The sequence below is a fragment of the Anas acuta genome, chromosome 10 (genome assembly GCF_963932015.1).
Source record: "Anas acuta chromosome 10, bAnaAcu1.1, whole genome shotgun sequence".
NCBI lineage: Eukaryota > Metazoa > Chordata > Aves > Anseriformes > Anatidae > Anas > Anas acuta.
The window spans coordinates 4,920,056-4,945,291 of record NC_088988.1 but is presented as its reverse complement, the minus strand read 5'-3'; the positions used below and the strand labels follow the sequence as shown (position 1 = coordinate 4,945,291).

The 25,236-nt window shown below is 44.4% G+C and overlaps 1 protein-coding gene across 3 annotated transcripts in view; it reads left to right on the top strand.

Annotated features, from left to right (window-relative positions):
• The window catches only part of CMIP (c-Maf inducing protein), a 127,956-nt gene that overhangs the window by 47,078 nt on the left and 55,642 nt on the right, over nt 1-25,236 (top strand). For all 3 annotated transcript variants that reach the window (XM_068693144.1, XM_068693143.1, XM_068693145.1), the window contains exon 2: nt 22,167-22,292. In XM_068693144.1, coding sequence (XP_068549245.1) covers nt 22,167-22,292 — 126 coding nt within the window. The remainder of the gene's footprint in view (nt 1-22,166; nt 22,293-25,236) is intronic.

Sequence of the window (25,236 nt, the reverse complement as noted above, 5' to 3'; positions counted from 1 at the left end):
TGCGGGTCTCTCTTCCGTTGTTTACTTATGGGCAGCACTGACCTTCAGATAATTTCTCCCCTCTTGACGTTGAACTCTTAGGACGGCAGCGGTTCACGATAGAAGCATCCCAAAAATGTTGAGCTAGACATAAATGTGTATCACTGGTGTTTCAGGCACAAACCTTTGCAGGAAGTGGGGTTATTTCTCAGGACGGATGGGTGGGATTTGGCACATGGATTAGACCTGTAGACCCCGGCTCTGCTTGTTCTGCAGGTCTGTTTTCCTCTGTTAGGTGGGGAAGACCTGTTCTTCACGAGCTTTGCTTGGGGTTTCTATTTATTTATTTAATCTTCACTGTAGTGCTCCTACCTATGGGTACTTTGTCCTTTTAAAAACCGAGGCAAACATGCCGTGTTAACTACAGTAGATAAAGCAACTGTGTAAATATACAGTGGCCACACTTTTGAGGCCCTTTATTGGAACAGCCGCGTTTATGAATGATGCCTGTGTTCCTCAGCAACCATCTCGGGATGTCTGCCTTCAGGCCTGCTCGCAGGCTGGCCTCTGCCTCGGCTTCCTAGCAATGAGTAGAGGATGACAGGTTTCTGCCCTCGTTTATTCTTCCCTTATTTTTCTCTTTTTTTAAACCATTTTGGTCTTCTATTTCCTCAGAGACGTGTCTTGGACAATCTGCTGGTGGCTGGTCTTTGTAGGCCTGAGTGGGATGGTGGGGCTGTGACCCGTCCTTGTGGGGTACATCATTGAATCCACCAGCTCAGATGTGCATGGAGATGATTGTGTTCAGTTCCTCACTGCACCTCTGGGCTTGGTGGGTGCTGGTCCTTTCCAGTTTTGCTTCTCACACTGGTCTTTTTGGTACAGGTGTAAAGCTCTAGCAGAAGCTGGAGCCCTGGGTGTAGGCATTGCTGTGACGATTTCCTTCAGCACAAGAAGTCCTTTCTGATCTATCCTTTTCCTTGAATTAAAATCAATGTTTATGGCTTTGGGTAGCTTTCTGAGTAACTCGCCTGGGTGTGACAGCAGTGTTCCTGCAAACTTCCCTGATAAGGCCTACTGATGCCGTGCCTCCGCCTTCACCAGCCAGCCACTGGCGTAAGCGGCAGGAGACCGATGTCCCCGTGCCTGCCCTGAGCCAGAAGGAGATGTTCAGAGAGCACTTTCTGGGCTGTGTGAGCAGAGGATCACCTTTATTGCCTGCTGACTGGGCTGGGCCACACAGGGAAGCTGCTGAGCTCCCCTGAGACGGTGGAGACGTGGTGACGTTGGAGCAGCTGGTCTCGCGTGGTGCTTTCGGATTGCTGCCTGCTGCCTTTTCATCTCCTCCGCAAGGAATGCATCAGCTCACCACAGTCACACACATGATAATGTGTTGGTTACCCATGTTTGCAAGAGCTGCAAATTTTTTGTTGTTGTTTCTTGTCTAAACACTAACAGATGTAACCAGTGGTCTCCATGAAAGATCAACATGAGTAAGGGAGCATTTGCGTTTAAAACCCATCTAAATTTATCAATGCAAATAAACATTTAAACAAGAGGCACTCCATAAACAGTATTGGGAGAGTGCTCTGCCTTCTGAAGAGACTGCTTTTCTATTTGCCCTATTTTGTTCTCTGACAGAAGCCAAATGCACAAAGAGGATTGCAGAGATGGTTTGTGCAGTTGGTGGATACGAATGCATCTCTAACAGGTTATTTTTCCTTTCCCCTGTGCCAGGCCTTTGAGGAAAGCCTTGTTCTGTCAACTTCACTTTGGTTTAATGTTAGAGTTTAGTGGAGTTCAGATAGGGAAGAGAGAAGAGGGGACGGCAGTCTTACAGAGCTGTATAACTTCTTGTGGAACAGTAGTCAGTGGATGTGGTTCAGTTACCTGCATAGTGTAGGGCCATTTATATACGTTATAAAAGCCCATTTGTATAAAGCTCAGTGGCAGAAATCACAGCATCTTGGGCACCTCTGGGTGAAGCATCCTTTAAGCCTTTCTTATGGTTTGCTGTGTAAGAACAGAGGTGACAGTTCTGTGCCTTAGTTCTTCCCCTATCAAAAAGGCAGGGATTGTAGTGTAACTCATCAGTTGCTACCAGGAAAGTTCATGTAGATCAGAAGCCAGACCTTTTTCCGTTTGTTATGAATTTATATACTCTCTGTCCTTGCAGTGAAGGGAAATTAGGTTTGCTCTGATTGTTTAAAGTGGTTGCCAGGATTTGCACCTCGTTGCAAATCATAAAATAAATTCCCTTGTGGTTATGTTGCTCCTTTTTACTTAAATGGTCTTCTGCTGCCATTTAACCAATAAATTCCAGTAACAGCTGACATAGTTGAGATAGAGGAGGAAAAAACGCTTAGCATTGAGGGCTCCAAAAGCGACTTTTGCGTAGCCTTAACATTTTGAGTGTATCATGTTGATGCAGTTGGAGATCATCCAGACCAGCATTAACCCTGGTAGTAGGGCAGATTGGGCAGTTATCTGTGCCACTTTCCCACATTTTCAGCATATAACTAGCCTTAAAATGTCCTTGCCTTAGCTTTTGCCTATAGAACAGACAAGAAAAAGAGGTTTGGGTGAATATTACTTTTTTTTAATTATTATTATTTTTTTTCTGGTAAATTCAGCCAACTGAAATGAATAACTTTTGGGAGAATTCAATGAGATTTCTTTATTTCTTTTTTTCCCTGTTGTCTAGAAACATGCTTTGTACCATGCTGCCACTGCTAAAATTAGATTAAAAAAAAAAAGAGGATGGTGACATCAGTCTTTGAATCATTTGTTGTGTTTTGTCCTTCTGCAATTTGGGGAGCAGGGGATTAGGAGCAGCCAGAGGGGACCCTGTCCACAGCGGCACAGGCAAAGTGACATCTGCTCTGAGGGCATCTGCATTTCTCAGTCACTTCCTGAGAAGAAGCTGCCAGTCTCCATCCGTCATACCTCCAGTGAGCAACCAGAGCCCTTTGCAAACATACCAGCACTCCCCCAGATCCGTCCTGTGCTAAGGTATGCAAGGAGGAGAGACCAAGTGCTGAGACGACTCAGATGTCAACCGCGTATTGCTTCCCTCACTCCTTTCCCCGCTTCCAGGAGCCGAGGTTGCCTGTGTTTATCTGCACTATACTTACACAGCGAAAGAGCCCTGGGCTTCAGTTTCCACTTCAAAGGCAGTGTTGGCTGCCGTGTTGGAGATGGAGCCCGATAATTTTGGTTACGAGTTGCTGGTACGTTCCTGAGGCTGAAATTAGGGCTGGGGAAGGAGCTGCATGGCCAGCCTCGCAGACTGATGTCATCTGTGCCCAGCGAGGGCAGAGGGGTGGAAAGCTGAGTTTCCCCACAGTGGCAGGACCACCTCGAAGCGGTCCCGTGCTGCTCGTTTCTGAGCTTCTCCACTGATGCTCTCTGAAAGGGTGCCAGCTGCTGCCAAACGGGATGGTGTTTTTTTGCGCTGTGTCGACTGGTAATTGAAATCGGGGGTGGAGAAAACGTGGGATTCGGTTCCATGAGAAGAGAAAGACAAATGTGTGCGCTGCATTATCGCTGCATTCCGCTGCAAAGCCAGCAGGCTTGCTTACGTTTTTCAAGGGAAACCGTTGGGAGCAGCCCGCCTGGTACGTGCAGCCGTATTTTTAGATTTATGGTGAGGCAGCTCTGAAAGAAACCGGCAGCCTGGGACTCGGTTTTTAGGTGTTGTATGCAGCGGCTTTTGCAATAGTACAGCTACTTAGAGGATCTCTTGAAGTGTAACCGTGCTTGCTCATTCAGTGGTTAGAGTACAGGAAGTTTGTGTCGGTGTTGGTTGTTATTTTTTTTGTTGTTGTTTTTTTTTTTTTTTCTTTAAAGGGTTTTGGTAAAGTAATAGATAGGTCATAGGAAATGACGCAACTGCTAGCTAATCCCTAGATTTGTTCTCTGCTTTCTTCTAAACTACAGCATTTACTTTAAACGTTGTTGTGTGACTGTGAATCAAAGTGTAAGTGTACATCTTAGGTTTTGGAATCAAAACCACGCTGCCTGATTCTGAACAGAATCTTTGAGAAAAGCAAGCTAGATTTTTAATTACACTTTCCAGCCATGTAAATTGCAGAGATAATTGTACACATCATAATTGTCTGACCTAGTTCTGCTGTCATGCCTTTCATCTGTGGATCTCAAAGTGCCTCACAAAGAAAATTCCTTCCTATTTGAAGATGGGGAACCTGGGGCGTAAAGCAGCAAGCAACTCAAGCATCATCCAACCTGATGGGGACTGAGCCTCGAGGGGAAGCGAGGTCTCCTGATTTTCTGTAGGAACTTGCTTCCTCTGCTGCCTGTAACGTTTCCATCTCAAGCTGGCAGTAGGATAGTTGAGGGAGCAAAGGCGGTCACGTTGCAGTTTCTGCAGCAGCGGCTTCTTTCTTACACCTTTTTTCAGAATGTGGCTGGCGAAGTAGTGGCTTCTCTGACCTACAGCTATGTGACGTAGGTAGATAATCCCACATATGGTGAGGCAAGGCTTTGCTTGTCTAAGTGGAGAGTGGTTTTTAGCTGCAACACAGTTTTGCAGTGAGTAAGCTGATCTTTTTCTGAAATTGAAATCAAAAGGGGGTTTTGGGTGGGGATCAGTGCCATTTGCACGTTGCTCTGAAATGTGGCTGGTGTAGTTTGTTCATCTGCTCCCAGGAGCAAATCTTTGCTTATCTGCGGAACTGGATATCAACAGTGAGGCGTCCCACCACAGTGTATCCCGTCCCTTGCTTGCTGGAGGCAGCAGGCAAGGTCAGAGGAGCTTTAACACTCCTGACCCAATTTTTTTTGGCCTTCGTTCTGCCTTTGCTAGTAACCAACAGCCCATGCCAACTGCAGTTGTGCTGGAGAGTAGCTATTACCAGTCTCTTTCCTACAAAGGCAAATATGTGGTGGCTTTGTATTTGCCATGTTCCAGGACTTCAGCACAGAGAAATGAAGTGGGATAGACAAGGAGAGTGAGGCTGGGCGACACAGCTTTCCTTCTGCTCACTGATGGCCAGCTGTCAGTTTGCAAAGCCACGCTGCTGTGTTCACAACAGGAGCTTCCAGGGTAAGAGCAGGAGCGGTGCCCCCCTGCTAGGGGATATGGTTCTCCCTAACTCCTCCAGCACACAGTGAAACATTCTGCATGCTCTTGCTGTGTGCCAGGGCAGTTTTATTTAAGAAGCTCAGGTTAGCTGTGCCTGTTAGTTTGGGGAGCTTGCAGGTTGGCTGCTTTCTAAAAATGACAGATAGTGTAACCTCATGCCGTACCGTGTAGGAGTGGTGCTGGCCTTACTTCTACCGAGTTAATAGAGCCGCTCTAGAAAACAAACTAAACTCAGTTGTTGTGTGCTACTTTGTGATAGAGCATCTGATGGGTGAAATGATTTTGTTTTCACCGATTCTTCGAGTTTCCGGCTGTGCTCTTTTTGCTATTTGATACAAAACAAGGGCAGAGCAGGTGTCTGTGTGACAGCAAATGGGTTTGGGCCGTGTGCTTTTATTTTTTATATTTGACGTATTTGGTTTCCTTTGGCCAAGATTAAAAGAAACTCTGTGAAGAGAGAAGGCAGATTCTGCGTCGGAGACATTTCCAAATGAGCTAAGCAAGAAAACCTGTGGGTAGCCGGTGGTATAGGCTACGGCACGGCCTGACGGAAGGTGTACGAAACCTAGAAACCATCCAGAGCCTCAAAGGTCAAAGCAACCTGTTAAAATCAGCAGGACAGCTTGCTGGAAGCTGGGGCAAAGCTGCCAAAAAGGCAGAACGATGCTGGTCCTGTGCAGCAGCTGATCAGCTCCTCTGCATTGCCGTGCGGTTAGAGAGCTGCTGATTTTTCAGGTTTGGTGGTTTTAAAGGTCTGTCTCTCCCTGGCATCAGATAGGTGTTTGTGAGATTGCAGTAGTGCCCAAATACATTCGTTGTGTTTGCTGGAGTAGCCCTGGCTGGGACATTGCATCCTCCCCACATTGCCTGCATGGGGAGGATGGATTGCAGCTGTATGAAGTATCGGGCTTCTTCTATGTAAAAAATTTGCGGTGGTGTCTCTGTGCGGTCACGTATTCTTTATTTAAACTCGTTTCTTTGCGGTTTGGGGTCTCCAGAACAAAATATATCTGGCATCAAAGCTGACTGTCCCAAAGTGAAATCCTGTTCTCTGCTCTCATTGCTTCTGGTGAGCACAGCACAGAAAGGTGAGGAAGAGCACAAGTGAGGGTTGGTGAATCAAAGGGGCAAAGACAAAATGCTACTTCTAAAGATGAGGGGTGTCAGTTTAAAAAATTTAGAGAAATTGATGTCAGAATTCAGAAAAAAAAATCTTTTATTTAACAAAAATAAAGCTACTGTTAAAGTGTTAGTTTTAAATGGGAAGCAAAGCATGAAACCACAGGCCGTTTGTGTGTGTGCAGTGTTGCAAAAGACACAAAAGGCACTGCCAAGCACAGCAAACCCAAGCCTAAGAAGTGAGCGTTCAGAAAGACCGTCCAAAAAAGTACAGTGAAATCTGAAAAGCACGCGGCACTTCTTTTCCTATTCTTTTTAAGCATGTGGAGAGTGGATGTTAAACTCCTCTCCTGTGTGTTTAAGGTCGCTGTCTCAGGCTCTCGCCCCTGTGAACAGGCACGTTTTGGTTAGAAGTAGGATTATTTTCTGGCATGTAATTCAGAGAACCGAGATCCTGCCTGGGTGTTGCTGAAGTTCTCCCTGCTGATTTTAAGGAGTTGCTTGGCTGCACAAATTAAGTTCTGCAGTTACTTGTCTTCTGACATTGTGGACATGCAGCTTCAAAAGCTTGCCTGACTGCCGGATGAAGTAGTGGCGTCCTTTTATTCCTAATAGTGCCTAAAATGAAAGAGTGTTAAAGGCTCTGAGCTGGAAGGGGTAAGTTTTGGTCGTGTTGGAGTACAACATGAATGAGAAATCTCATTTGCTCTTTGAGAATAATTTATAAAGAAGTTGAGTAGAGCTGGAAAGGCGACTCGGTTTTCTGCTTTGCAGTATTGAAATAATTAGCTCCTAATTGAACAGGGAGCCTGATTCTGCAGACACAGAAGTCGTTATTGAACGTAATACAAATGCACTTTTAACAGAAGAGGATTCAAGCAGTAAGCAGGGGGCTATTTTCTGGGCTGTTCCTCTACACCGTGCAGTGATTTTTCAGTTTCTGCAGATATGAGTGAGCAGCATTGTAGAGTGAGAGCACAAAAGACCTGCTGTTACGTTTGCCAGATCAGTGATTTCAGTTTTTTAGTGTTCTTGACCTGTTAAGGAATTTAAGGCTTGTATTTGAACAGCGGCAGTAGAAAGTTGTCCTAGATTACCTTCTTCTGATAGAGGAGAGATTGTTGCAACTTTCTGATGAATTCCTGCCAGCGTCTGAGAAGGTGTAATTTCTGATCAGTCCCACTGGATTTTTAAATTTACTCTTCCGTTTGCTGGCAATGTATGATGCTAGGAGAAAAAAAAAAAAAAAAGCAGAGAGATTTTTTATTTTTTAATTTGCTTTTTTGGTTTGGTTGGTTGGGTGTTTTTGGTTTTTTTTTTTTTTTTGGTCTCTGCTTTACCGTTTCTGTTGGGTGGTGCTGGACTCATCTCTCGCTATCGTTTGACATAAATATCGTGAGAGAAGAAACTTGTAAAAACTGACAGGTTCACTTGGCGAGGTTTTGTGCTTTGTGAACTGCAGAACCTCGGTGAAAGCAGCCGAGCGAGTGCATGTCCTCAGCTGTGATTACTATGAGCTTTGAGTCTCCAGTGCATTAGACAGCACTAATTAAAATTTAAAAAAAAAAAAAAAAGAAAAGAAAAGGCTGTAACATTTCGCAGTGAATTTTATGAGTTTTATAAGGCATGGGGTTGGAGTTTTGTGTAAGGCTTTGCAGTGTGTCTGGGCACTAGGGAGAAGGTAGGACGCCTGTTTGTGCTGTGCGGGCTGACTTCTGCTGCTGCTGTTTGCCCGTTCTGCAAAACCCCGCTTAAATTTTGCTAGAAGCCCGTTGATCTGAAAGCTCAGAGCTCCTGCGATCTGCCAGATTTTTCTGTGAGGCTCAAAGCGTGAGCACAGCAGGATCTGCGCTTGGGTAGCACCGTCTGTCAGCAGGGTGTGCGCGAGCCTGGCCAGCTGAGCCAGTTCGGTCAGAAGGGCTTTTCCCACCGGAAAGTCATTTTTTTGGGCAGTCAGCTGGCTGGGCTTGGTTCCTGGGCAGCAGGGTGAGACACAAGGACTGGAACATCGTACAGAAACCGGGGCACCTGATTTCGGGTCTCGGCGTCTGATTGACTGTAGGCTGGATTTTCCTGGGCTTGATTGGATCGCTTATGGGAATTGTGGAAATGGGGACTCGGTTCATTGCACTGAACTCTCAGGTTTCAAGTACAGTTTAAATGACATCCCTAGAGCATTTTGGGGCCATTCAGGAGAAAAGGAGGATGCAGATTGTGTGCTTGTTTTCCATAATGCAGTTGCATGCAACTCTACTTTCGTATTTACATAACTCAGAGGGACGTCTTTTAGCCTCTTGAATCTCATCTGTACTCTGAATTCACACGTTTGATGCTCTGCTTTGTAGAGAGCATTAGGCCTGGTAACAGCTCAAGGCAACAGTGTCAGCCTTAGATTAGTCACATACGGCACCACCAGAGACATCCCCTTCCCGGCCTGGTTCAGTCTGTGCCTTCTTAAAGATGTGTTGGCGACTGGGCTGCGGATTGCTGTCCCCAAATGATGTCAGTGCATATTAAGCAGAGTCATAAATTGATTAAAATGGTTCAGGAGACGACTAAGATCTTGAGGAAGGAGGCACAACCTCGACTAATGGCTGGGAAACTGCTGATCTTCTGTGTCTGACTTGGGTAGCAGCTGGAGTCGTCCCTGGCTGGGAAAGGTCCGATAAGGCATCAGAGATTGCTGCAGAATTGTCATCTCCAAGGCCTCCTAAAGAGGTGCTGCAGAGAGCAGTTGTGTGATGCAGAGTGTCAAGGAAAAACAAATTCCAGAAAGTTTAAGTCATTGTGGGGTTTATTTATTTATTTTTTATCCTAGACCCTCAGCAAACGTGAACTGGATCAGAATATTCCAACAGGTTTCAGCCTGCAGCTCTTAGTCCTTCGGAAGCTGCCGTTCTGTTTTGCCCTAGTGTGATTTTTTTTCCTTCTAGAACAGAATGGATGCGGCATTTAGTCAAAGACCACAATTTTTAACGCCTGAGAAGAAACGTTGTGATTGTCTAGTCTGAGGTCTTCAGACCTCATCCAGTGAGTTTTGCATTGACTCATAACTCGCAGCTCGCTAGCTCTTCATTCTGCTCCAGAAAGTGTGAGGGACCAGATGACAAGAGCAGGGGCCGAATCTCAGCTCCGTACTCGTATGACAAAGGCTGTTGCAACCACGGGCTGCTTGACTCAAAACGTGTCTGCAGGACCTGGCCTTCTAGAGGAGGTGCTCCCACAATTTTCCTGATGTCTTGCTCAGGCTATTGAAGGGCAGAGTTCAGTCTGCCTTCTCTGACATCAGTGAAGCCTCACGTGGCCTCCGAAATAACCAACTTGGTGCTTCACGATGCAGCCTTTGTTGTTGAAAGCACCCGGGCTCCTATTCATCCTGAAGACAGTGCTCTATGTGCAATGCTATTTAATATTGTGTGCATATCCAGCTGTATATTTAGAGGCCCGTAATACTTCTCATCTGACAACAATGCATTTAATCTAATGCTAGATTACTGCCAGGATTACCCGGGCAGGCCGCGTTTCAAGGAGTGCTGTTAGAATTCAGTGACATCTACAGTACAGCTGCTGCCACTGAGGCATTACTGCTGCATCGCTGGCTCCTGCAGAGGTCACGGCAGCAGGCTGGAACATTGTGTTTTCAGCTCCCCGTAATAACCTCCCGAATGAATGATATGCTGGAAAGGAACTGAAAATATTGATGAAAAGACTAATGCAAATAAAAGAACCGAGGGGTTGATGACTAGGTATGTCTTCCTCGTAACTGGGCATGTAGAGGCAGCGTGTTCAGAGAGATGAGATAAAAAAGAAAATGGGAGACGGGACAAGAATTTAGAGGTGTGGCGTATCTGGCACTGGCTTGTGTGGCTGTGCTCCTAGTGCTCTGATATGCACGAGATACGCTTATAGGCAGTTGTGCCTTTGAAAATATGACGCTCTCTTTCTTCATGCCTAATCCTTGCATCACGGGAGTGACTCTGGATGTACAGTAAAGCCTTTGATCTGCGCTTTGAGAGACGTATTGGCAGCAGCTTTTAGGACTGGCTGTAGTAGAGGTGTAGGGATACGGGTCACACTGAAACTTTATATCGGCACCCTGGAGGAGAGTCTGAACTTTTTGTTGTGCAACGAGCAGAATTGGAGGTTTGGGTTCTGGACTTAGCTCTGCACCAGAGAGGCACATTCCCTTGGTTGTTCTCTGAGTTTTTGATTTGGATTCGGAGATCCAAAATCTTGCAAAATCTTGGAGTATTTAGAAATATTGTGCTGCAGCATTTATTTTCCAAATGTTGAATTTGATTTTCGTGTCTGCTTTATTCATTTCCAGGAAGAGGTGGTCTGTTTTTTTTTTTTTTTTCAGGGGAACAAGGAAAGAGTTAGCTTTGGAATTCAAAGTTATATATTTTAAAAATTATATATTTTTCAGAAACAAAAAGAAAAAAGGTTTTTCTCAGTGGGATGAAGGCCAGAGAAAAAGGGAGAGGTTACTTGATTATGCGAGCTTTATGTTTTCTTTCCAGTAGTACTACTTCCTAAAATGCCTTGATAACCTCTAGTTGGAGCTTGCTGGTCACTTGGGCCTTTTTCAAAGGATAACATTGGTGCTGTACCTTATTTTAAGATGCTTTATATTTAACCTGTTCCTTTATCTCTGAGGAAACAATTGATAAACAATCTCTATATTAAGCATTCTTCTGTAAATGTTACCCGGGAAGGTGTAGGTAGGAAAATGAAGCTAATGCAGTTTCAGTGGTCAGCCCTTCCTACTAATTCTGCTCAGGTGTTTTTTCTGATAAGCCAGATTTTTCTCCATAGTTGCAAACAAAATAGTGCCGTGACATTGTGTTAGTGCTGCAGTACCAGGTAGCCAAAGCAATTAGAGGGAAGAAAGCCGATATCAACAGTAAGTTCACAAAGGGTTTTGTTCAGCCACGTTTAGTTACAGTCGAGTTTTATCAAAGAAAATGTTAAGAAAGTGAAAACTGAGAAACAAACCCCTGCCGGTGGCTGGTTTTAGGGCCAGTCTGTTGTGTCCTCGGCCCTCTATTTGCAGAGGGAACAAAGTGTGCAGCCCAGAGCTGCTCTGAGCCGGGGAGGACCCGACGGGGGTTCCCGGCAGCAGGATTTTTCCTCCGTCACCGTTATGCCCGTGGCTGTGCAGCGGCGATGCCATCCAGCGACGCGGCGTATTTGTGGATTTTAATTACAGAGGGGAAGGCAGGAATGGTTATCCTTTTTTCCATCCCTGCCTTGGGTAAAGCTGATGCAAGCAGAAGTGGTCAGCAGCCTTGATGTGTGTTCAGGTACAGAGTTCAAACGCACCTCTAATTTGGAAGCTTTTGTGTTCCGCTGAAACCAAAATGCCAGAGAGAAGCAGCAAATCATACTGTCATCAGGGGTCGGAGCCCAAGTCGTAATGCTCAGCGGTGGCTGCAAGTCCGCGGTGGTTTGGATTCAGATTCACCAACACACGTTCAAGTACTTTGGTAGCGTTGGCTTTCTGCTGGAAAATCTGCAGCTCGTTTAACTTTGGGCAGACGGTTCACTGAGGGCCGTTCAGATTTCCTTGGTTGAAGTTTCTTGGACTAATAATAACAACTGGTTGGTTGCTGAGGTCAAAGCTCGGCAGTGGCATGCTTCTTTTGCCTGATCCTCCCTGGGTGGAAAACTCAATCTCAAAAGCTGTGGTCGCAATATTTAAGGCTTTATAAAAATGAGCTATTTCCTTTAGAGACAGCAAATAAATTAATAAAGTAATCTTGACAGAGGGCAAGGATGTTGCTGCAGAGCTGGGTACAGGAAGGCTGCCTTGACAGTGTATTTGAACTTGAAAACCAAAAATTAATTACCAAGGGTGGGAGTGAAATCTGCAGCCATTAGGCCAACACAACCTGGCGATTTAGCTTGTTTCAAAGGGTGGAATTATTTTAAAGCAAATTTTGATATGAAATAGGAAGGGGGGAATCAGCCTAGTCTAGTACCCAAGCTGGAGTCTCTGGGCTCCTGAAGTAGGGGCAGGGAGGACACGGTCCTGTTTCGTTGCCCACATGTGAGTCCCTTGAGTCCCTTATAAAGGGATGCAGAGGAAATACGTGAGTGCATCATGTTCAGGGCTGAACTGTTTAATTTGGGCAGAAAATGCTATTGGAGGACGTAAGGCAGTTTAGTCTTCCAAAAACACAGCATAGGAGAGAACAGCGCATGATGAATTAGTTTCTTATAAACAAGGCTTCTCTGGAAATGTGTCTCTTTGGAGCCGTGCTCATCACGATCCCTTGGGAGACTGTTGCAGTTCCTTGGAATTCTCCTGCCTGCAAGGAGCTGCCCGGATGAGTGGCTTTGCTGTTTCACGGAGCGTGATGGTAGTGTTGCTCTTTGTTTTTCCCCTCAAAGTCTGTCTGCTGAGATGCTGATAACAGGTACTCGTGCTTCCCTTTAGGCTCTCTTCCTTAATTACCTTGAAAAACAACGAGCTAGGCTAATAAATGTTGTATTGAAACAAAACATTTGCCAGCTGGATATGCCAGTTTCATACCACTGCATTCTTTGCGAGCACAACATCTTTATTATTTTACTTAAATATTTAATTTATTTAGTTATTTTTAAAATAAAGAGAAAGTGTCACTAAATACTTCAGTGTACCCTTTTGCATTGTGAAGGAGCTCAGGGAGGTGATTTAGGTTCTCTCCATTGCATGTTTACCAGCCAACCAACGCTTTCCTCAAATATTTGCTCTGATATTTCCCTGCAGTCGCCCTCTCCCTCTCTGTTCCCTCACCATCTCCCTTCCACGGCGGTGCCGCACATGCTTCAGGCAGCTCTGTTTGAACAGCAGCACTCCCTTGCAGTGCAAACAGCCGGCCACTCGTTAAACAATGAGGAAGATGAAGGTGGAGGAGGCTGCGGGTGGGGCACAGCTTTGCAAGAGGCTTCCTGCAGAGGAGCAGCTCTTTGCTTTCCCTCCGTGCCCGGGCGTCATTCTGGGAGAGACCCAAAACCCAGAGGAAATCACCACCGCAGACACGAGAGCTGGGTATTGCTTAAAATTATGTAGAGGTGTCCGAATTACTGTTAACGATGAGACATGAAGCAAAGCACTGGAAGTTTTGCTGTGTTTCCTTACCTTCTCCTGGAGCAAGGGGAGGAGAAGGCACTTTCAAGTGGCCATTGCTTGTCCTCAGGAGGTCCCCATTTTTTTCCCCCTAACAGCAGAGGGTTTAGTGAGACTAGCCATAACAGAGTATTTGTCTCTCTCCATTATGTGTGCTTTCTCATATCTAACACAGAGCAAGCAGCTGTGCTATTATTTTGCTGGGAACCCTAGGCCTGCCCATCCTTTTTCTGCATCAGGCATCCCCTGCTGGGAATTCAGAAGCGTAGGTGGGCTACTGCAATCCCTGTCTTACCCTTGTCTATCAGGTTGAGATTGGCTGTGGTATCCTGGGGGCTACAGGGTTAAAAGTGTGTTAAAAAGAAAAGGAAAAAAATGTTACTGGAAAGCCTTCAGCTCTGGTGTCTGGGTAAAAGGCATGGATGTGATAAGTGGCGTTGGTGAATGCTTGTTGAAGTGAAGAACAAGAACTTAATGCATGGCACATTTATGCTATGTTTAGTTTTGCAAAGGTTTAATTTCTAGGTCTTGTAAATAAAGTTTAGTAAGAAATGAGCTAGGACGTGCACTAGGAAGGTGGTGAGGGCTTTCAGGATGGCAGAGCCCAGGAGTCAAATCCTACATTTCAGATGGGACTTGGGATCCTGGTAACTCAGCTTCTCCACCAGTTGAGCGTTTCGCACTGGGGACACCTTCCAGGTTGGACCTTGTACTTGCAGGCAATATAGACAAATGCCTTGCTTCCCTTGCAGCTGCCCGAGGCCTTTCGAGTTTTCAGCTAAAATTTTCCATGGGAGGTGCAGATCCTTGCGCAGCGGACGTGACCCTAGTGATAACAGATGTGGTTTCCTTCTTCACCTTTTGTTGACCTACTAGAGATAATGAACAACAGGCCCTTGGAGATCTGCAAACCAAGAGCAAAAACCACTGCGTGTGCAAGCACAATATGTGACAAACGTGTGACTGCTGTTACCTAGACCAGTGGTTTCTGATCAGTGAGGCCAGTTCTGAAAAACACAACCGAGCAGAGATTTTCTGTTCGTAGTATGGGTCAGTGTGGCCACATTTCCAGTTACTTAACAGACTGTTATTTTTTCCCAGGGACCAGCTTTGTGTTTGAAATCAGCTGATGAACTTTCATTTCCAGCTCTCAGGGCCGTCCCTTGTTAAAATAGTCATCAAAAGCTGGCGTTTTTGCTTAGCGCCGATCATGGCCGGCTTGGCCTGAAGTCCTTACACCCGGTGCTTTTCCTCTCTCTAGTTTGTCAGCATTTGAAACGTTTCATAGCGTGTGACAAGGCTGACTTACTGAAAGAGAATTGAGAACAGGGAGCAGCCTTGACTTGAGAGCGGTTTGTGGATGCAGTTTTGTTTTCTGTCACATCATAGTTGCTATGGTGACTTAGCAAAGATCTGCTTAGCAGTCACTAGATGCTTCGTGTTCTGGGCAAAAATCAGGGATTTTCCCATATTTCTCTAACATTTGTTCTGCAGAAGAATGTGTGCATACAGTCTTCTGCAGTAAGTCCATGCAACTCTGGAAAGGTACGTCCCTGCTGCGTGGTGGCTGGTCCTGTCCCCTCCTCCCTGAAGTAATTTCAAGGAAGGTAGAAAAAGAGCCCATCCATCTTGTCAAAATTGCTGAGTGCTTCCTCCTCGGGAGGGTGAAATAGCTGTGATTAATGCTGAGGGATAGCAAATGTGGTCCTGTTAAAGAACAGCGCTTCTCACGGGTCGGTTGTGCAATTTTGGAGGAGGAGGAGGAGGAGGATGGCTTCAGAGCCGGTTCACATGGTCAGACTCAGGAAGTCTGAGCTCTTTTCCCACATTGCAGAGTTCTCATGTCACCTAGGGCATGATCAAGAACATGGTGCAGCTGCAACCTTAGCCGAGATTTTCTTCCAGGTTGGTAAGCGGGGGATGATGATTCCTCTTTTCAATTTTCCTAAGTTCACCACGAGGCTAATATCTGGAATTATTAGTGCTTTGCTTTCCTTTGATTGGGGATACTATGTAACTGCAAAGCATTTCAGAAATGCAGTCCAGGCAGCCTGTGCAATATAGGAATACATTCCTAGGTGATGAGCAATCCCTTTTTGTCACTGTGCCCTCTCTGAGCTGCAAACTGCTCTGCCCCCCCTGAAGCCAGCAGGGCTTTGAAGGCTGCCGCGCATGCCTGAAGAGGAGAGGTGGTCCACGTGGCCAGTGAGTCCAGCTCATGACTGTCAAACTCCTGCTGAGCCCAGGAGGGTGCACCAAACGCAGCTCTGGCTCACTGGCCTGGGGCAGCCCTGCCAGGATCTGACCATCCCGGTGACAAGCTGTGGTCAGCCTCCAGCCCCGCAGTGGGTCAGGTGCAGCTTACAGCAGGCTCTCATCCCTCTTTGCAAGACACTGAGAGATTTTCAGACTCCAGTACTGAAAATAATAAGCATTCAGTATTGCTAGAAGTGCCAGTGGTGTTACTTTTGCCATGCTAAGCTTGCCACAAAGACAAATGGTTGATTTTTTTTATGGACTCTTTGATAGGGTCATCGTGATGATGGGAGTCTTCAGAAAGCCTTCAAGATACACGTCTTATTTTCCTCCCGGAAATTCAAATAGTTCTGTTGGTAAAATAAACTGAACACTTAAAAGTGGTTCTTCAGCTGGCTTTGACAGTAAAAGAGAAGAATCTTCTCATTAAAAAAATTCTATATGCATTTCAGTTAACATAATTAATGCTTTTTTCCCGCTTGTTTGACTCACCTGTCATGGTACGTATCCCATAATATGACCTTATTTTCCCTTCTTAATGATGAACTTCTGTTCTGTACTTTAAACTTGCTTCAGATCTGAATTAATTTGAAGTTCTTCCCTTTGCCAGCTGCTCTGATTTCTGTGATTTTCTTGATCATGTATCTTAGCATGGACAACACCATTTTTTTTTTCTTCTCGGCTCTAAAATGAACAGTTCTGTCCTGTCCGTTTTCTGTAGCTCCATAGGATGGAGACTTCAGACCCACTGCAGACTGGATTTTGTATTTTTTCTGCACAGCCTGGGCTAATCTGTTTCTTCCTGGCAGCTCTTACATTTTTATCAGTTTTGTAAGGTTAATTAATGCAACAGCCTTCGGTCCCGGTTGTCTTAAATATTTAGAGGAAAGAAGCTGCAAAAATCTGGCTGCAAAGCTCAATTTGGTTGAATTTCTGTTGAATTTATGAGTTAGATTCCCAGCTGGTATCAATCCATGAAGTTCCACTGAAGTCTTTGGGGTGATGGCTCAGTTGAGGATCCGGCCTCTCTCAGTTAAATGTTATCACTAACATTGAGCTGGTTTGCACTGGCCATATGACAATTGCTGCTGTATTATTGTTTAGAGAAACACGGATAGGATGTGTTTTTACTGTGTTTTATTATTTCTGTGTAGCTATACAGAAAGACAGGTGTATGTGTGTACATTTACACACACACATACACGCATGGGTGTTTATACACAGAGTCACCCACACAAAAATAAACGTGGTAGGAAGATCCCTTCCTCTTTTTCCTGTAATTAATGTTGTGCTAGTGTACCCTTGGCTTCAGCTGACGGAGGTGGGTAGAGGATTTGGACCACTGTGCCCTGAGGATTTGGACCACCATGTTCACGTGGTTTTCCATTTATGAAAAAGCTCCAAAACCAACCAAAACCCCAACAGGCATCCCTACTGCACTTTTAGACAGGTGGGAAAAAAGGGACTCCAAGCAGAAAGAATAGAGATCGACCCCAAAGAGAGGCCCCTTCCACAGGGGTCCCTGGATTGGCTACCCTTGTCCCCATTGTGTTCCTGCTCCCGATGCATGGAACAAGTGAGGTCTCTTTTTATGGGGTAATGCACAAAACCTTCAACTTCTCAGTGAGGCTGGGAGGGGAATGGTGATGATGGAGGCAGGCCAGGGGGCTGGGAAGTACAGTGGGTGAGAACGTTGTTCCAAGGTAGCTCCAAAATTCCTTTGTGCAGCTTTAGGACAGAGCTGGGTGTCTCACCACTGGTAGCCTTTCTGTCTGTTTTTCTATTACATTCATCTCCATGAGGTTATCGTTGATTTTAAATTCTTTCAAGTCATTCTGACAAGTGTACACGGCAGTAAATTCTTCCAAATCAAGAGTGAGACAAATCGTACTGTGCTGTGTATTATGGCATAGTATTACTAATTGCTTAACTTGATAAATGTCTTCTGATAGGTTATATAGTTAATGAACAAAGATGTTAATTGCTCTTATCTGAAATAGCTACATTTGCAGGGGTGTTCTCTGGAGCTGTGGATGTCTCCTAACAGAGATTTATTTCAAATCGTGCATTGTTTTCAGCATTTTAGAGAGTCCATTATCCTTCAGTGTGCAGACTGAAGAGTCTCCACTCCCATCAAAGTTTTGAGAACAATCAACTCTTCCTACATGTTGTTCAAGTCTTGTTTGGGTATAGCAAACTTATATGCAGTAGTGCACTCATCATCCTGGGACACAGCAGCATGCTTCTTCCTAAAAGCAGCCAAGAGAGAAATAAGCACCTGAGAGTGGAAGAGCAAGGGGCTGGAACAGCCCCATTTCCTCCCACCAGCTGGAGTATTTAATTGGGAAAATCATTCTTTATTGTTGTTATGTCGGTGGGAGTTGTCAGTCCAAATATGTTTTAATGCAAATAACCATCTATATTTGTAGAACTCATCTTTTCTAGATGCTTTCTTTGGAAAATATGCAGCTGAAGGTTTAGTACATTATTATATGAGTAAGTGCCTACAAGCCTCATATTAACAATGGACGTCATGTTTATTCTTTCCCTTTTAGAATTTCCCATGGAAACAAGTGGGCAGATTTTTGCATTATTGAGTAGTCTGCTGCTGCTGACTTTTCCCAGAAATGCTAAGAGAAAACTAGCCTTACGCGTGAGCCGAAATGTTCTTCCAGTTTTGGGAGTGCTGGATTCCCCCAAGGTTTGATTTATAGTAGGTTTTGGTGTGTGGCTATTCTGGACCCAAGTTGTTTCAAAGCTGTATGATTAATAAATCTTTGCAGAATTAAAAAAAAAGGCAAAGTTCTCACTGAGTTTAAAACATACCTGATTTCCCAATGGAAAAGTTGCATATTTCGCTAGCAGGCTAAAGGCTAACGTGAAGAGAAAATGTTTCCTTAACTTAGGGTTTTTGTTTGTTGTAATACATTTCTTTTTCATTTATGAGTCTCTTACAGTTTTCCAGAGCGTTTTCAACAGCAAATAGTTAGCCAGAAGTTAAAGCTGTGACTGTAAATCTGTAAACTGACACACGTAGATTCTCAGGCCAAAGTTTCTGAAGTCAGGATTAATTTTGTAGAGTGAATGAGAAGAGTGCATTATCTTGCCTCATTTGATAGATTTCAGGCTTTGCCAAGAAATATAAATCTCCCTTCAAAAATGGCAGCTATAAAATTAAGAATTATTATTTTCTTGAATAAAGGCATTTTCAGCTGAACATGATATATTACTCCTCAAAGATGCTGTGGTTTTGGGCTGTGAAATGTCTCATGCCGATAATTAGACTGCAATACTCTGGTCCTCACTGCTCACTCCCTGCCCCGTGATATGCTGCCCCCTATATTGTGTTAACATACCAGTTTCTGTTTCATGTTAGAAATTGGCATGAACCAGACAAAAGGTATTTTGGCAAAAGCAGGATCAGTGCCCTGATTGGCCTGACACCACAGCCAAACAAGTATTTGTACGGGCAGAGGCAAAACGGGTGTGCGGAGGTGAGGATGTTGCATAAAACCAGGACTGATGCCAGATACTTTGTGCTGACCCACCAAGGGTCGGTCTCACTTCTTTTTTAGATATTCTCAGATGTGTGAATACGCATTTCTGGTCTTGCATGTATGATTTGAATTCCCCATGGAGCAAGCTGTGGGTGAGGATGCAGCTTCTGGGGGGTTGTGCAAGCAAGACCTACTGGAAAAATGAGAGGCTTTGAGGCTTGCAGTGCTTATTTATCAACCACAATGATTCACGGTGATTGACATTCACATACCTGAATGTCAAAATCGCCTGTGTCTTAAGAGGAACCAGTGACTCAGGCTGTGGTTTTACCTCAGGCCATTTCCTGATAAACGGCTGAACCGTGCTTGGTCTTGTGAAAACACAATGAGGGAACACCACTGTCCTGCATCTGTGTGTGCCCAGGGATTAGGGAAAGGACACCGACATTGGGGGTGGCCTCCACGGAACCGCTGCACTGGTCTCTGCACCGAGCATCTCAGGAGCCCCTTGCAGCGCTAGGAATCCTCCCGTCCCATTTTGGTGTCTCTTCATGGCATTTCTGCACAGCCCTAATGTATGAGCATGATCCTCTGTGTTCAACAGTATCTACAAGCATCGTTTCAGGAGCTCTGTGCAGTAACAAATCACTAGCTCTAGACTTTCTATTGCAAAGCAGAGGTGAAGCTGTCTGCAGTGTGTTTGAACTCTGAAAACACCAGCTCTGAAAATACCTCGCTTTCCAGAGCACGGTGTTTGAAAGGTAAACAGAAACAATGCATATGGCAGTGCTTATGGGGATTAAAGGAGGTTTGGGCTTTTGGGTTTTTGAATAGGATGGACAAGAGTTGTAGTGAGGCTTTGTGTGAGGTGTGGCTGGGTAGAAAGTTTGGAGGTGGGATCATAAGAGTGCTGTGTAAACCACCTGAGTGGCCTAACGCTTTCATCTGGAGGAATTAGCCACCTCTGTAATTCACCTTATAGGTTAGGCAGTCTTCTCATCCTTTGCAGACTGCAGAGCTCAGTGTTACTCCCTTCTCCTTAAAGAAAAGTTTATGCAGGATTTATGTCTGGGATGAAGTCATTTGTAAGAGCTGCAGTTGAACGGGATCGGTCGTCTTCCCTGTTTGAATGGACACTTCAAGGTACAGAGGAGGCTTCTCTTGGGAACAGATCCTGTGAGAGCTCTTCTAGTCCTCTTTGAAGTTAATGGAGGGTATTAAGGGCAGTCAGCACCTTCTTGAGAGAGACATTTAAATTGCTTTGATTCACTTAATTTTATATTTGCATTTACTAGTCCTGGATTTCTCCCCTCTCCAGTCTTTCAGAGCATGTTTTTGATAACTCTGCCTCCTGAGTATACTAGATTTTATGCTGGCTGTTTTCATATTTTTCCCTGAGTGTTGTAATGCTGATTACTGAAGGATCCTGGGCCTTCGGCTTCCTGTGAGAACAAGATAATTACTCTCCAGTAGGCAACGCGTGACGTACAGTATCAGCATTAAGCCACTGGGATTCCAGTCACTAGTGTAGAACAATATTGTGGGTAAATGAATAAGCAGAAGTTTATCATACTTCCTGCATAACAAGGGTTTCGTTAAGGAGACACTGAAATTCGTTTTCAGCGAGGCCTCGTGGAAAATAAACCTTCCTGTAGTTCCTAGGCTTGCTGAATATTCTGGCTGAAAAGGCGACCGGCTCTTTGAAGCATGGAGGCTGCATGACAGGGCCCCATTGCATTTAGGCTGATGCTGCTGATGGCCTTATGGCCACGTATGAAGTGTGTAGCGTAAAGGTAGGACTTCCAGATGCACCACCCACTTAACTTATGGAAGAAAGTCGTACCAACAGAAAGCAGAGACCTTCCAAATGCCATTTGCTTATTTCACACTCGCCCCCAGGAATCCCGTGTTGTGATGTTCGGAGGTGGCCTTGTTTGCCCCGAAGTAGACGTGGTTCCTCCCTTGCTTTCTTTATTTCAAGACTGGCAGCTAAAAATAACTTATGTACTGGGCACAGTGGGAGTAAGTTTGAGAAGTTTCAGTTAGATGCAAACCAGTAATGGTAAGAAAATTATTCACAAGCATAACGAGCGCCATTCTCTCTCAAGATGTGGCCAACGCGAGGGCTTATCCACATGGTGGGATTAATCAGCGCTTGTAGAGGAAAAATAGTTACTCTGCCACAGCAAGACTGATCGGTTGGCTTACACGACAGCACAGCAAAATAAGTGACTTCTGTTAAATACTGCAGCTACTTCAACTACGTGAAGACTTGCATAATGTGCAGTGTATTTATGCATTCTCGATAGGTACACACCTGGATCTGTGTATTTGCTCATGTTTAGGACATAATTTTATGTTTGCTCGTGTATATGCATTATTTCAGCTTATCTCCACTTCAGATATAATTGTACTTCTGTAATGCCTGCGAGTTACGGGGTTGCTAATGAGGAGTTTCGTGTTTAACTTGGTTTCCTTGCTACTATCAATTTACCTTGTACATGTAATTGCAATGCGCAGTTACTTATTTATGTTTTAATTGTAACTTTCGCTTGAAACTGGCCATCAGCAGTCTCTGCAGGAGAGTGGTACTTGTGTATGGGCTGTGATGAGTAGGTCTGGTTGCTCTGCTTCTGCTTACGAGTTTAAGAGATGAGGGCAGCCAGAGAGAAGAAGGAGAATGTGGAATAAAACCACCTAAGTACAATATACTTCTTTCTGTCTGTAGGATAGAGATGCTTCTTTTCACATTGATTTCAAGTGTATGACCAGGCACCTTCGTAGCTCAGCTCAACTTGAAATTAGGTTCCATTGATTTTGGATCCAAAACAAATTCAGTTTGGCGTTTTGGTATTTCATGCACCTGAGTCTGGCCTGGGTTTGTTTTTATGTGGGTGTTCTTAATACACGAACAAGTTGGATGACAGTGGCTGGACTGATCTCTCTGCTGAATTGTCAGTGTGGGTATTTTGTTTTACAATTAGATTATTGCAGATATTTTCAGCATCAGGAGTAATTCTGATAGTGCTGTTCTTTGAAATTGTGAAACTTCTGGTGACTAAGTAAACATTTTTTTCCTCTCTCTTTTGTTTTTCTGCAGCCAACTGGGTACATGGAAAACTCCATTTCCTACAGTGCTATTGAAGATGTTCAACTGCTGTCCTGGGAGAACGCCCCTAAGTACTGTTTACAGCTCACAATCCCGGGGGGTACTGTCTTACTGCAGGTACAGTAAACACAGAACTACAAATCTCATTTTCAAACTATGAATCTCCTTGAATTTTTATTTGCTGTTCAGGAAATCTAGTCCTAATTAACTGGACTCAGAAAAGGTAGAGAACTTAGTGCTGTCAAGTTATCTACCTGCCAGCAAATTTGCTCAGAGTGATACCTCTGAAACTGTCCAGGTTGCTTGACAGTCAGAACAAGAACTGTAGGGCACAATGATTTAATCTTCTTGATGGTTTTATGCATCAAAATAGTGCTCTGTGGAAAGGTGCATTAATTTGGGCCTGGAACAAGTCTATTTATACATTTATTCCTGCATGAAACAAGTCAAAAAGATCATCCTCCAATTTGTATAGGAAAGCCATAGCTGGCACTGGAACTAACAGGTATCTTTTAAAAAAGATATCTGGCCTTCACTGAAATGTTTCAACTGAGGGTGTGTATTTGTATGGGTATCTACATCTGGTAGTTCTCTAAGTGCTGTTTTCCAACAGAAGACACTGCGTTTACGCTATTGCAGATTTCGTTATCCACTTGTGAGGCTTTGTAGGACTTTGTAGGTCATTAGTGACAGAAGTGCACTCCACAGCCCCGACCTCTGGAGTAGGAAAAGAAAAATAACTGAAAACCCAGCTGATTGCCCCCGGACAGATTATAAGCATTCATAACTTGAAAAAGACTAAATTGACTCCAGCTTAGCTCATATAGTGGTTCTCAGCATTGCTACAAAGACAAACTGATAGTTGTTATCCTTTGGGAATTTGTTTTTTTCAGTTGAATACAGTTACGGTTGTGTATATGCACTTTGTATAGCCAGGATTGTGAACAGGCTGTGTGAGCGATTCCTGCAGGAAATTTGAAGGAAAGATCAGTTTAAACTGTGGATAACTCATGAAAAGTTGTATAGGATATTTTTCATGGAAAGCTCTGGACAACTCCAAAAGATTGATCATAATGGATCTTGCATGTTTGGGTGTGCACACTTTCACCGTATTGGTTTTGCAGGAAATGTAGTTCAATGGGTTAAAAAATGGGACTGTAGTGAATGACTCGTGATAGCATAGTCAATGACTGTGATGACCAGGTCTGCTGGATGGTTTGTCTGGGAGAACCATGGTACAGAGTCCAGCATTTCATTATTTCTCGTCAGTGAATGGGTGGCTGGAGGCCCCGTAGAGCCACAGAGCACATGGCACCATCTGTATGCAGGGAGGGCTTCAACAAAGCTCTTCTGAACTGGCTGGATCTGCAGTTAATGAGGAAATAATCCGAGTGGCATCATTTAGCAGCCTGGGGCTAGGTGCTGAGCTGACCTGTGTTCTGCATAGCACAGATGTCTGTAGGAGCATGAAACAAAGTTGACTCTGAGTTGGGAAAGCAATACGAGTAAGACTGGGTTGTGCTATTATTACTCCAGCTCTCCTTTGCCTTCATTTCAGACAGGCTGATGGGCCCATTTGTGTGCAGTGCTGTTTACCAGTGGCTCAGAGAGCACAGAACCTGACTTCAGCCCTTCACGTGGTTCCTGTGCTTGGGGTTTGGAACAGCTTTGGAATGTCATAAAAATATCATGAGGTTTTGATGATTTTCAACATAGCAAATACACCGTCACTCAGGAATGGGTAGAGGTGTACGTGGAAATATTCATGGCCACATCCTTTGTGGAGTGTATTTCTGGAGCTCCTTTTCATTTACCTCCCTGATGTAATCTGGCGTTTTGCAGCCCTGCAAATGGAGGCTGCAGCCATTCCCCCACTGCAGCTCAAGTAAGTTTGGGACGACCTGAGGACATGTAACCTCATGGGCATGGGCTCTGCTGCTGCATAGGTAGCATTTGTGCATCTTTTCACATATCCTTGGAGCACAGACAGGTGGCCTGTTGCACACAATGCATGTGTACATGCCTCTGCTTGGCGCCTAGCACATTTATGTGGCTCAAAATGTCTTACTGATTTTAGGCGTTTCCAGGGAGTGTAGGGAGTCTGAATGTCAGACAGGCTGCTGCAAGTCCACCAGAGTCCTGGTTCTGTGGTTTGAAAAGCCTCTCCAGTGCGTGACACCGAGGAAGGCAGGCAGACAAACCACGGTTTCCCAACAGCTAGATTAGGGTCTTCATTACTGATGAAATCTTTCTTGCCTAATCCATTAATTGAATTAATTAGAGAGAAACTCATTTGTCAAGGTGGATGATTGTGATTTTTTCTTGAGATAATTTTGACTCTGCTTTTCCACAAATTCGCTTAGCGGTGCTAGCGATTGTGTTTCTGTCTGTTTCAACAGCTAGCATAGTTGCATCTGACTTTCAAAATTCGGTTTTTAAGTCTTTATGCCGTAGCTTCTGGTGGCTGCCTTTACTGGCCTCCTTCATAGGAAAGAAGATAACGGGAACCCACAGCTCCCTGCTGAGTTTAAAGGGAATTTGGTAGGGCATGCAGAACTGAATCTGGAGCAGCCTGCCACGTGTTTCTTTAAAACAAACAAACAGACAAAACCCACAAATAATTACATTTGTAAGAAATTAGCATCTTATTGTGGATGTTTTGGTATTTTCTTCAAAAAGTTTGGTCTTTGTGTAACCTCCTAGGAACCGATAAATGGAATGAGCTGTTCTTCTGTTTACCGTTGACTGTCTGCACAGACTGGATCGCATTACAGTATAACTCTATGGGTATTTCAACATAATTGAAAATACAAACATTGAAAATGTCTTTAGTATGATTTAGTCCCTAGTAGGGTCTGGATTCATCAAATGTGGCCAGATCAGAGGAAGTATAAAAATAGATTCCCCATATATGGCTGTAAAGCGTACTCACAAATCCAAAACTTTACCGAAAGTTATGTTAAGTATACTTAAGAAATCAAGATGCAATAAATGGATTTATGTAGTAACTGAGTTCAGCAGAAATTCTCCGTTATATGTGGCAAATAGTCTTAAGTATCCA